This window comes from Nycticebus coucang, chromosome 17 (assembly GCF_027406575.1).
Source record: "Nycticebus coucang isolate mNycCou1 chromosome 17, mNycCou1.pri, whole genome shotgun sequence".
Lineage (NCBI taxonomy): Eukaryota > Metazoa > Chordata > Mammalia > Primates > Lorisidae > Nycticebus > Nycticebus coucang.
In genome coordinates, this window is record NC_069796.1 from 75228651 (window position 1) to 75241634 (window position 12984).

The 12984-nt window shown below is 48.7% G+C and overlaps 1 protein-coding gene across 3 annotated transcripts in view; it reads left to right on the plus strand.

Annotated features, from left to right (window-relative positions):
- Positions 1–7295: 7295 nt before the first annotated feature.
- The window catches only part of FGF18 (fibroblast growth factor 18), a 34466-nt gene continuing 28777 nt past the window's right edge, over positions 7296–12984 (plus strand). Inside the window, exons 1-2 of one of the 3 annotated variants that reach the window (XM_053566028.1) lie at positions 7296–7875; positions 8041–8077. In XM_053566028.1, the coding sequence (XP_053422003.1) occupies positions 7844–7875; positions 8041–8077 (69 nt within the window). In that variant the 5' untranslated portion in view covers positions 7296–7843. The remainder of the gene's footprint in view (positions 7876–8040; positions 8078–12984) is intronic. The other 2 variants (XM_053566030.1, XM_053566029.1) reach the window with 2 other exon arrangements.

Genomic DNA, 12984 nt, shown 5'->3' on the forward strand with positions numbered 1-12984 from the left:
TTAAAAATCTTTGAAGTATGAGCCAACTTACTGTAAAAGTTACTGGTATGCAAATAGTGCCACAGATATACTATCAAGATCTACATTAAAATTGGAATCACTCTAGTGTTTGCAGTGTACAGTGCGATACGAGGAGTATGGTAGGTAATTGGTATCTGTTACTCAAAATTTTCAGAAGTGGAATGATACCTGCATTCCCATGTTTTGGGCAGAAATATAGGCCTGAAATTTTGGTATTTGAGTTCCTTTGTATGTGATGTTAAATAGCCAGAAGTCACTTTTATGTGGCAGGAAGGCCCAAAGGCAGTGTTACCACCATCCTAAGACAAGGCAATTGGCCTTAGTTTGATAGATTTTCCTGAGCTTCCAAAAGCTATGGTATTAGTGTTGGCGGCAACTAAATACCTATGATGAGTAGAAAATTGACCTCTCTTCCGGTGAATTAGGGAATTCCTTTGTTCAAGACACCTTTGTACAGTGCAGACTATTGAGGGGGTTATGCTTAGATCAATATTGGTTTAATTGTTTGAAAGCAAAATTATAAGTTTCTTATTGGGAAAAACATTAAATATTTTTAATCAGCACTTTTGAAGCTTTTTAAGACCAATAAAGCAGCTTTCCTTTGTTCTTGGTAGTATCTTTATGCTAGAGCAATGTTTTTCAACCTTTTTTTTTAATCTCAGCACACTTGAACCTATAGTTGAACTTATGTACCACATTTAAATTATGTTGATGGAAAAAAGTAATAAATATACTTTGTGCTTTGTACTTGTTTTAAAAATAATTGAACATTAATTTTCGTGGCACACATTACTAAGATCTCAGGGCACACTGGTTGAAAAAATCACTGCTAGAGGAAACTGTAAAATTAGACTGGTACTTGGTTTAAGAGGGTCTGGAGTTAACTTTTGGAATAGCCGTATGTACTAAGCCATTCCACTGAACGTGAATACTTAATTTGGATACTGTTCTGTAGTTGTATTTTTGGCTTTATCGTTATACCAAAATCAGCACTTCTACTGACTGTATTTATACTTTGAAAGAAAATCCTTTTTTTTTTTTTTTTGGTCTAAGCGATCTTCATGCCTCAGCCTCCCAAGTAGCTGGGATTACAGGCACCTGCCAAGATGCCTGGCTGGTTTTTCTGTTTTTAGAGAGATGGGATTTTTGCTTAAGCTGGTATCCTGAGTTAAAGGGATCCTCCCACCTCAGCCTCCCAGAGTGCTAGAATTACAGGTGTGAGCCTCCCACCTGAAAATATTTTAATGTTTGATTGTTTTACCTTAAGCAATGTTTAGAACGGATTGATACTCTAACATCCTCCAAGAGGAACCAGTGACTTTGTCCTGCATTCAAATTTTTTGTATTTGTCTTCCACACCACTGTATCTTTTTTTTTTTTTCTGACCAAGGAAGTCTTCAGGCTCGCCCCTACCACAGTGCATACATTAGTCTGGTTGCTTCTTGCTTTCTCCTGTGATAAGATGTTCTAGTTTCATCTTGTTCATTTTCTTTCTCAGACTATAATGAAATATTTCTCCAAAGAGCACCGGGGTTTTTTAAAAGCATGATTTTTAGACCATACAGTCTGGGTAGGAACATTGTTCAGAGTTCTAGATTAGCAGACTGATTAGATAGGACCCTTTGGGAAAGGAAGGAAAGAAAAACAGAATAGGGTGGGGGGAGCACTAATTGGCTGACTAAAAGGCTTTTCTTTATAATCAGTGAATTGGTTCAATAAAAGAAGTAATCATGTGAGAGTAGATCTTGGATGAGAATTCAGAACTCTGGGAATAGGTTCAATTTCATTAGTTAAACTATGGACATTAAGAGCAGATCAATTGTCCAAACCATGCTAAATGACAGCTAATAGGGTGAGGTTTATAGTCGTGAATGAAAATGCATGCAGAAAGTTACGTGGTTTTGACTTTTAATATAGTCCTGCATCCATTAACATGAGATTGTGTTCTAAGAAATCCCATTGTTGGGCAGTTTTATTGCTGTGTGGACATCAGTACTTAGGCATACTTAGATGACATTCTACTACACAGTAGGCCATATGAGACCGATATTGAATACTGTAGGAACTTGTAACATTGGTATTTGGGTGTCTAGATGTGGAAAAGGTACAGTGATGATACTGTTTAAAAGATACAAGTGACAACACCTGTGTAAGAAGAGGGTGGGTATGCTACTAAATGGGCCACCTTAGGAACAAGCCAAGAGGTGACTGTACCTAACAAATGCAAATAGTTGTAACCTAGTTCTTTGTGCCCTCAAACAATCTGAAACAAAAATAAAAAGTGGTACAACATCAGTTTTTTCCCCTTACTGGTCTTAGCTTACTGAACTTTTTTACTTTATAAACTTAAATTTTTAAACTTTGATTCTTGTAATAACACTTAGCTTAAAACACATGGCTTTATTATATACTTAACTAAGCAGAAATATCTCAAACTTACTTTATTTTAGTTTTTTATTTAGTTTTAAAATATTTTTGCTTTTTTACCTTTTAAAAACTAACACAAACCCATCAGCCTGGGCCTACATAGGGTCAGGATGATCAGTATCACTGTCTTCTCCTTAAACATTTTGTTGTGTTGGAAGGTCTTTATCTGTCATGTATTATTACAACAGTGCCTTCTAGAATATTTCCTGGAAGACCTCCCTAAAGCTGTTTTACAGTTAACTTTTTTAAAAATAAGGAATATACTAAAAATACAAGTGTAAATAAAAAAACCAATAACTTACTACCATTACTGTTACATGCTGTACATAATTAGATGTGCTGTACTTTTAAACCTACGACTGCAGTAGGTTTAATACCATCACAAACATGAATAATTCACTGTACTGTTGACTTTAGGACTTCACAGCAATAGGAATTTTTTTTAGCTCCCTTTTTATCTATTAATTCACAGTATATTCAGTCCATTGTTGATTAAACAAGTCAACACATGATTATAGCATAGTATAGGATGTGGGGCTTTTACTTGAAGTTCAAGAAAAAGGTTACTAAAGAGTGGTCTGAACTCTGGAAATAGTTAATTAAGGTTATTTCATAAAGTTGTAAGGCTACCTTCCAGCCAGTTATTTACCAAAGAGCCAGTTGCTCCCTGACTCGGGGTGGGCAGTAGAGCTCTCTTGTTGAAATGCTATGAAAGTTTCAAGAGCTGGTTTTGAGAAAACTTGAGAAACTCATTTGTGCTCCACTTTTTTTTTTTTTGAGTCTCACTTTAGCCCCTTTGTGGCATCTTAACTCATAGCAACCTCAAACTTGTGGGCTAAAGTGATCTTTTGCCTCAGCCTCCCGAGTAGTGCGCCTGCCACAACCCCCAGCTATAGGGTCTACTTACTTAAAACCTGATCTTATTAAAGATGCTGCTTGGAAGCTGCGTGTCTTAGGTGTTTAGACTGAGTGTTCATTTTTGTCTATAATATTTGTATTCCATATTTTTTCCAGTTAGGACTGGGGAGAAGTGGAAATAAGTCAGACTGCAGTGCTATCTTAGTTTACTTTCAACAGGGAAAAGGGGACAATACTTAAATGTATGCTGTGTCCCTAAGTTCTACGTGCTTCGGATTAGTCAAAAAGAAAAACACTTAATGCTCTTCAATGTTATTAAATTCTTGACTTCAGAAAGTTGCATTGAGTTTACTACCCTAGAGCTGAATGAATGTGTATCTGACTCCAACCTCAAGCTAGCACAAGGCCCCTTGTCCAAGCTACTGTACTTGTGGATGGGTGGGTAATAGCCTCAGCAGCCTCCTTTTTTCTTTTTTTTTTTTTTGTGAGACGGAATCTCACTCAGCAGTCTCCTTAATACCACTGTTGCACCATTCCACTAAATTCTTAGCAGTTGCAATAAGCTTTTATTTCATTTTAATTTTGAGACAGTCTTACTCTGTCACCCTGGATAGAGTGCAGAGAGGCATCATAGCCCACAGCAACGTCAAACTCCCAGGCTCCAGCAATCCTCTTAACTCAGCCTCCCGAGTAGCTGGGACTACAGAGGCCTGCCATTATGCCTGGCTAGTTCTGTTTTTTTTTTTTTTTTGTAGAGATGAGGTCATGTTCACACTGGTCTTGGAACTCCTGAGCTCAAGCAATCTGCTGCTTCAGCCTCCCAGAGTGCTAAGATTACAGGCTTGAGCCACTGCATAGCCTGCAGTAAGCTTTTAACAACAAACTGGATTTTTAACTTATGTTCTTGGTGGACAAATTGCTGTCATGTTGTGGTATATCCATACTAATAAATAGTACTTAGCAATAAAAAGGAAAGACTACCGGTAAGTGGCAACAGCTGTGAATCTCAACGTGCTAAGTCAGACAGAAAGCATACCACATGGTTCCATTTATATGAAATTGAGAAGAAACTAGCGCCAGCAGATTAATAGTTGCTTGGAACCAGTAATTGGGGATGGTGAGGTTACCTGAAAGGAGGTGATGTTTGTAGATAAATACATCTGTCAAGACTGCCCACTTCAAATGGAGGCACTGCAAAATTGTAAGTGGTACCTTAAACGCTGTTGATGGCTACTTAAACTTTCCTATGAGGGCCTGCCCATAAGTCATAATCATGAAAATTACCTGTGCACCCTCATCTCTTGCCACTTGGCCTGGCTAACCCTGCCAGTCATTCAGCCTTTTCTCACTGTAGTCACTCAACATCTTTTGCCTGGAATATTCCTTTGGGTTTTTGCCTAAATGTTACCAAGAAGCCTGACCGCGACATTCCCCTGCTGCTCATCATCTCATGCCATTGGTTTCTCTCAGCTAAGTAGCATTTATTTCTCAGGTTACTTGCTTACTGCTCATCTTCCCTAGTAAAAGCAAAGTGCTTTTTCAGTACAGGGACCTTGTCAGTCTTTAGTGAGGGTATGACAACACAGTAGGATTTCAATAAACAGTGACGGCATGAATTGGTAAGAGGTGACTACCAAATTCGTGACACAAAATTTAGTGACCTCAAATCCAGATAAAACCCATTTAAGATTCATGCACATAGTAAATAAGTCATGATAAATAGGTATATGAAACTTGGTTTGGGGGGAGTGAATGGTGGGCAGAAAAAAATGTATAAAATGACTGGAGTTGGAGTCAAAAGACAGATTCTTTTGACTGAACATCTGGCTGAACATCTCTTCACCTGTAAGTTGGGAATGATTGCTCCTCCCTACTTAATTGTGAAGAAAAAAAATTACAAAACCATAATTATGATTATTATCAGCTAAAATGTATGCTTTGTTATGTGCCACACTCTGAATTCAGTATTCACAACTCTGTTCTTAATGTTCTTAGCCATATTTTGTAGACGAGGAAGCAGAGTCTCAGACTGTTGCTGGAATTCATAAATGTTGGAGGCAATGTTCAAATCCAGGGCCTCTGACTCTTGAGGTTGTGCTCTTAGAACTGTTTTCATGAGTGGACTTTTTGGTCTATCTTATTTGTGATAGGTGAGATTGACAAATTACACTTTGAGCATTGAAAGAGATTCCAACATGTTAGGACATACGTAGTTTTGTGCTCATTCCATTCACAAGTAATAGAAAATAGTGACAGTATAGAAAACTGGAAGTACGATTCCTAGCCAGGAGATACTTTAATACTTGTTGGCAGGAGGCAAGTCAATATCTCTTGACTCTTAAAGGTCTTCAGGTAAAGCAAGATCAGAGGTTGGTAGCAATGACTCGGGACCCAGTGGGAGCATTTCTGTCCATTGGTATTTGTGGTCCGTCATTGCATCCATGGGATTGGTTCATTTTCTCCAGAACTTGGGAAATTACCAGTAACTTTGCAAGACTAGTCTGGCAACCAGAATGTCTGTGAAAATTCAGCCCAGCAGCTACATGTAAGAACTCACCCCGTCACTCAACACCTGGTTTTGAGAAAGCTTTCTGCACTTGTGTCCAATGCTGAAACACAGGCTGTTTAAAATAGCCTTGGCTTTGAGAGGGAACTTAAAATAGCTTTCAGAGAGGCCTGATAATTTGGAACAATTAGTGATGTTTTATATCCTATGACTTCAGGAAATGGCACTGTTAAACAGCACCTACCTCAATTTATGCTGTAGTAAAATGAGATTATGAAACAGTCCATGCAAGGAGACTTTTAACCACACAGTCTGGATTCCTGGGTTTTGTTTTTTTGAGCTCATTCTCCAGTGCCATTCCCACTGTAACCTGTTTCCCGTAGCATCAGGCCAAAGCAGAGCTTGGTGGATGCGGGCTGTAGCCAGAGTGAGGCAGATGCCCGACAAGGAACACCTACATTTGGGGTTGGTAGAAATGACAGTTGTAATACCCCTGGAAGGGGCAAAGGCCGTAAGAACCAGTGTCCTAAGAGGAATCTTGGTAAAAGGAATCAGGCTGCTTAGTATGCAAACGGAGGCAAATTGTAGCCTGGTTTTTGGTAGGAGGCCGAAAGAGGGCTTAGAGTGGTCGCTGACCAGAGTCCTGCTGGATACTTATCTACCCGGTGCCTTGGAGCGCGCCCGTGTAGCGGTTGCAGTGACGCCTCAGGGCCACTAGGTGGTAGCCGTGTGTTTCCAAAGCTGGGTCGCTTACTGGAAAGCCCTGCTGGGATCCCAAGAATCGACCCCTACCTCGGAGTCCCTCGGGTCGGAGGTAGAGACCCCCCAGAGACCCCACCTCCCAGTGGCAGGCACAGAAAAAGAGGAAGAGGGCTCAGAGTGGCCAGCCCACCAAACGGGTGTCTCGGAAACACCACGATCTTGCTTGGACTCAGGGCGGGTAATAGCGACCCCCTTTAGTGGAGCCGCCCCGCCCCCTCCCTGCTCCCCACTCAAGTGTTGGTGGGTGTGAGAGAGTGCGAGTAGAGAATGTGGGCGGGTGAGGACGCTCCACACCTAATTGCATTCTTAGGGCCGCTGCCTTCCCAATTTGGGCAACGTTTGAGCTGCGGCGCGGGTCCCTGCGCCCGGGCGCAGTGCTCCGACGGCTTCTAGTGCTCACCAGTTCCTGCCACGCGGGTTCTGCCCCTTCGGAACTGCGGGTCACGTCGCCCGGAGTCTGAGCACCTCCCCTACAACCCGGAGCCGCCAGGAGGAGGAGGAGGAGGCAACGAAAGGCCGCGGCAGGCAGGCGAGCAGGCAGGGCCGCCTTTGATGTGGGCGCGGCGCACCCAGGCGAGCTGAGCGCCCGTCCGGCCGCGCCCCGAGGGGGGAGACCCCGGGCCCCGCATCCTCATTGTGCCGACTCCGGCCCGGGCCCGCCCCCGGTCCCCCGCCCCCTCGCCGCCCGCGCGTAGAAAACGCCCCGGCCGCCGCCAGTGGTGGGAGGCGGCGATGCGCACGGCCGGAGAGACGCGGAGGAGGAGACATGAGCCGGCGGGCGCCCAGACGGAGCGGCCGTGACGCGTTCGCGCTGCAGCCGCTTGCCCCAGCCCCGGAGCGCTGACCCTTGGCCCCGCGCAGCCCCGCGCCCCGGCCAGACAGCGTAGCTTAGCTTCCAGCCCCGCCACGCATGCTGCCACCAGAGTGACCGGGACAGCCAGCTTCCCGTGGACGCCCAGACGGCCGTCTGGCCAGCGGTGAGCAAGCTTTCCCGCACCGGCCTCGCGCCTCCTGCACAGCGGCTGCCGTCCCGCAGCCCCTGCGCCAGCCCGGAGGGCGCAGCGCTCGAGAGGAGCCGCGCGGGGCGCTGATGCCGCAGGGCGCGCCGCGGAGCGCCCCGGAGCAGCAGAGTCTGCAGCAGCAGCCGGCGAGAAGGGAGCAGCAGCGGCGGCGGCGGCGGCGGCGGCGGCGGAGGCGCCCGGTCCCGGCCGCGCGGAGCGGACATGTGCAGGCTGGGCTAGGAGCCGCCGCCTCCCCACCCACCCAGCGATGTATTCAGCGCCCTCCGCCTGCACTTGCCTGTAAGCGCCCGCGTGCGGGGCTGCCCACCCCGCCTAGCCGTCTGTCCGTGTGCCTGTGGCTCTGTCTGCCCGCCCGTCCGTTCGCCGGACTTTCCTCCTGCTTGTCTGTCCGCGAGCCCCTCTCCCTCGAGTCCCACTGACCGCCTCTCCATCTCTTTCCCGCAGGTGTTTACACTTCCTGCTGCTGTGCTTCCAGGTACAGGTATGTGGGCTCCTGGGTCTGACCTCCCCCCATCCCTGCCCCGAGGTGCACACGGATCCCCCTTTCCGAGCCGCGCCTCCTCCCTGTGCCCCACCCCTCCTGGGCGCCGAGCCCAATGCACCTGTTCTCAGGGCGCGGAAGGGCGGCTCCGTGCGCGCCTTGCGAGGGCGGGGGACCCGCCAAGTGCAAGGGACTCTGTTGCCGGGCCCAGGCCGGCGCTAGCTGTCGCGGCCCCTGTGGGCCCCAGAGACCGCGGGCTCAACCGCAGCTATGTGCCTAGTTCCAAACCCCAGCCTGCGGCCGGCGAGGATTGAGACCTAGGGGTCGAATCTGCCAACCGTCCCTTAACATCGCCGCTCGCTCTTCCAAACAAAAAAAGGCTCCTTTCAGAGAGTGGGTTTCGAGTCCAGGGAGAAAGCGTCAGTTGTAAATTACTCTGTGGTTTCAAAGGCGTTTGCAGCATTGAGAGAGAAGGGGAGTGACTGACAGACATACACTCGGGACTAGGGGGAACGCGCGGCGCCTAGGCAGAGGGGCAGTTGCCTGCGAGGCCGCTCCGGGACCGGCCGGCTCACTCCCTCGCCCAAGGTGGTGTGGTCCTCGGCTAGTTCCCAGCCTGCTCCGCCTTCGCTCCGTGAATCAGAAGAGGGCTTGGCTCTCAGCCTGGAAAGCACTTGCTAAAATCTGATCTGTTACTTCAGCAGCTTTCAGACTCGGGAAGGTCTTGGCACGCAGACAGTTGGAACGCTCTGGCTTCCAAAGCCGTAGAAATGAAGGAAAAAGGGGGGTGGGAGGGAGAGAGAAGAGGGAAAAAGGGAGCCGACCTCAGCCCCGATTAGAACCAGATCAGGGCTGCCTGAGCATGGTGGTGGTGGTGGTGTGGGGAACAAAAAGAACAGGAAGCCCAGCTGCTCAAGCCCCCCACCCACCTAGAGCTGCAAGGGAGGAGACGTAAGAGGGGCTGGACGCTGGCCAACAGAGGGTTATTTGACCCTTCCCCCTGCAGTTGAAGGCAGGTGTCCTTACAGAGTTAGAGAAGATGCTTAGACCTTAGCGGTAGGGTTCTGGAGATGCCCAGAGAGAGCCTTCCGCACCCGAAAATGGTGGTTCTCCCAGTTTTCCAGCCCAAGCAATGTTGGGTGCTTTTGAGTGCTAAGAGTCAGTTGGTGGTGGTGGGGCTGCTTAACTCCCTCCCACTCCCAGGAGAGGAATGTTACCTTCATGGTAGGCACTGAGTGTGGGGCAGCCAGTGGGGCTGCAGCTGAAAGGATGGATGGATGGACTGATGGGGTTCTTTCCTCCTGTTGGCCAGGCTAGGGTCCCCAGTGACTCCTTGAATCAATACAACTGGAGTCAGTAACTTAAGACTGGCTGTGTGCCAAAGCAGATGTGACCCTGAGTGGTGATTGGGGGTGGGGTACAGAGTAGCTGGTGTCAAAGAGGGACGCCAGTGCCAGGTATGGCCTGCCTGGTCTGCAGCTGAGTCCCTATGCAAAGGACAGGCCCCAGGCTCACTCCAGGGGGTCTACTTATCTGGTCTGGGCAAGAGCTCTTTTCCAGAGTGGTGAGATGGGCATGGGGATAGTGGGGAGGTATGCAGGGCTAGGTTGCTCAAGCTTCTGGATGCCTGCTGCTCTTGCTTCTTCTTGAAGTAGAGCCCAGAATGGGTTGCTGTGTGGTCTTTGTGTTCTCAGGGGGAGTTAGAGGGAGGGAGTCTGGACTCTGCATACCCCCTCCACCTCCTGGCCAGAGCTAGAGCCAGCATCTTCGGAAAGACCTGGGTGGTCTGTCTGGGTTAGGTCAAGAGGCAGCCTTCAAGCAGGTGAGGGAGCCTCCTCTCCCCCCTCCTACCTCCTCCCTTCCTTTTCCCCTTTGTCTTCTCCAGCCTTTCCACATCCATATTACCATAGGACTAGTTTTTAAGGGTGAGATTGGAATATCTAAGGGTGAGATTATTGGGAGATCCTTGAAACATTGCGTGAAAATGGTGCCCAAATGTGCTATGTCTCGAAGAGGGTTCTCAGCTTCTTATAGATTAGAATGCTATCCTAAGGGACGTATGGGCAAGGTTAGCAGGTTCATCTCCCTGTTCACACTCCAGGGACAAAGGTGAGGTGGCCTTGGTAGAGATGAGGCTTGGGAGCCATGTGGCATGAGCTGCCAGGAACTGGAGTCTGTTCCAGCTCCTGCTTAGGTGGTGTTGGGCAGTTGCTGGAATGGCTATGTCCTGGGCTGGCTGTGCTTAGTAGTCGAGTCAGAACTCCTTCGGTGTGTGAAGGGGTGAGGAGGCCACTGTGAGTGGTGGAAAGGGCTCAGGGTTTTGCAAGGCAGTGGACTAGGCCTGAACCTCACCTCCTCTGGGGTCTTAGTATCGTTTGTGAAATGGGTGGTCATGAGGTTGCATTGATATATGATAGGGGTGGAAGAAGCTTTGTAAATTCTCATCCCCCAGGAGAGCACCTTGCTCTGCTGGGAAATGCACGTGTCTATGGCCTTCCCTCCCCCACTTCAATGTTTGAGGGCCTGGTCTAGTCTTAGCAATGCAGTTTCTGGGCTCCTCCCCTTGGCATGTCCCTCATCTACCAGGCCCAGAATGGGTTCCTGCCCCCAGCCACATTTCCATGAGCACATTCAATGCCAGATACTGTCCTCCCCCCCCCCCCAATGTTGTGAGCCCTGCCCTCATACCCTCCCCACCTCCTGCCACCCGGGGAAACAGGAAGCTGGGAATTTAATAAAATCCCTTCATCCCTTCTCCACACAACTTGGGACACCACAGATAGCTCAAATTGGAAGAATTTAAAAAATTTCCGCGGGGAGCAGGCGGCATGACCAGTAAATTGCTTTTCTGCACTTGGCTGAGCTCTGACAATGACACCGGGCTGGGCTTTTCACACAGCTCGGCTGGCACCTGCCTGACATTGTTCCTGCCGCCAGGCTTGGCTAGGTCCTGGCCTTCCCCAGACAGGCCAGGCATGAGGCGGGCCACGGTTGGAGGAGCTTCCTCTGGACTCTTGTCCCTCCTACCAGTCCCTTGTCTCTCTTGGAGTGCCACTTCCTCTCTCACCCCATGAGGTGTTCAAGTTCGCAAGTGTCATTCTGTGCCTCCCTCAGCCTGACCACCCTCCACCCCTGACCCCCTGACATCCTCTCGTTACCAGAGGAGGAGGAAACCAGGGCTGAGGAGCAGTGACTTGCTTGAGAGAAAAAGACCCTGCTAGTGTGAATGTCAGAGTGTCCCTTACATCAGGAAGCTGGCTTCACTCTTCCAACCTTTTTCTTTTTTTTTTTCGAGACAGAGTCTCGGTAGAGTGTCGTGGCATCTCAGCTCACAGCAACCTCAAACTCTTGGGCCTAAGCGATTCTCCTGCCTCAGCCTCCGAAGCAGTTGGGAACACAGGTGCCCAGCACAATGCCCGGCTATTTTTTTGTTGTAGTTGTCATTGTTGTTCAGCAGGCCCGGGCCAGATTCAAACCTGCCAGCCCCAGTGTAGGTGGTTGGCGCCCTAACCACTGAGCTACAGGTACTGAGCCCACTTCCAATCATTCTATGGGAAGCCTGATGTAGAAGGGGTAGTGTTCTGTTTCACAGATTGAGAAACTGAGGCACAGAGTGGGGAAGGGATTATTCAGAGCCATAGCTAAGATCCAAGACTCTGGAATCTAGATCTTACATTCTTTTTACCATAGCAGGCTGACTTTTTAAGAAAGAATCCTGAAATTATCCAGAAAGGATACTGATGGGAAATAGTCCCAAGAGGCATGCTAGAGGTTCATATCAGATTCTGTTTGGATGCGGGGGTGGGGGGATGTTCAGAGCCCAAGTAAGGTGCCTCTGAGGTTGAGGACAGCTGACTTGGAGTCTGTGGGCCTTGTTCCTCCTGGAATGTGCTCATCAGAGAGGGTCCTGGAGTTAGAGGTGGGTATCCTGGGAGGGGCAAGACTGGAGATTCAGCACTCTGCTCCTAGAGGAGGAGGAGGGGACGGGGCACCCCACCAGCATTCCTGCAGCCAGGGAGTGTCACTTGCTCTGAGATAAGGAGGTAGATTTTTAGAATTTCTTGTGGTTGGCACAGCCAGTATCAGTGGGCTTGAGGCAGCACGTCCGGGTCACAGGGGCTGCCTCTGTTTAGCCCCTGGCAGTTCTAAGGGCATAGTGGTCCCCCAAAGGGAAATTGGAGGGAAACAGGGAGGAGACTTCCATTTTCAGCAAGGACTTTTGGTTCTGACCAGGTCCTTTAGCAGGGAATTAGCAGGTGTGAAAATTGGGGTGCAGGCACCTTTGACTGACAACAACAATACTCACAGTGGGCCATGAGATATTGTATACTCACTATACACATTATCCAGGTTGAGGCTCACATCTAGCCTGGAAAATGAGGGATTCTGCAGAGAAGGAAAAGGAGGGGTGAGGCATAAAGTAACCTACCTATGGTCACACAGCAAGACAAAGGCAGAGCTGCAACCTGCTCGGCTCTAAACCTAGGCTTACTAGTATCAGAACTGTGGAGCTGGCCAGCTTGGTTCACACTGTGGCTCTGCCTTCTCTTTGCTGTGTGATCTTGGGTGAGTTATTTAACCTCCCTGGTCTCAGCTTCTGCGTGTGTAAAATGGGAAGAAAACAACCAAGGAAACAGTCCCTGCTGCTTATGGTGGGGGGAGGGCAGTGCATGGCATGAACAACTCCTGCGCCCCCGCCCTGTCAGGTTTGGGGAGTTTTCTCCCTATCTGGGGCTCTGCACTTCCTGGTCTCTGGCGGGAGGGAAGGTGTTGATTTTCTCCTTTCTGTGGACAAGAGCTGCTCTGATGAACCTCTCTGTGCTCTGTAGCTTTTGCCAGATTGGCTCTGCCCCCACTCATGAGGACCTGTGGCAATGAACTAAGGGGACGACAGTGCCAAGGGCCCT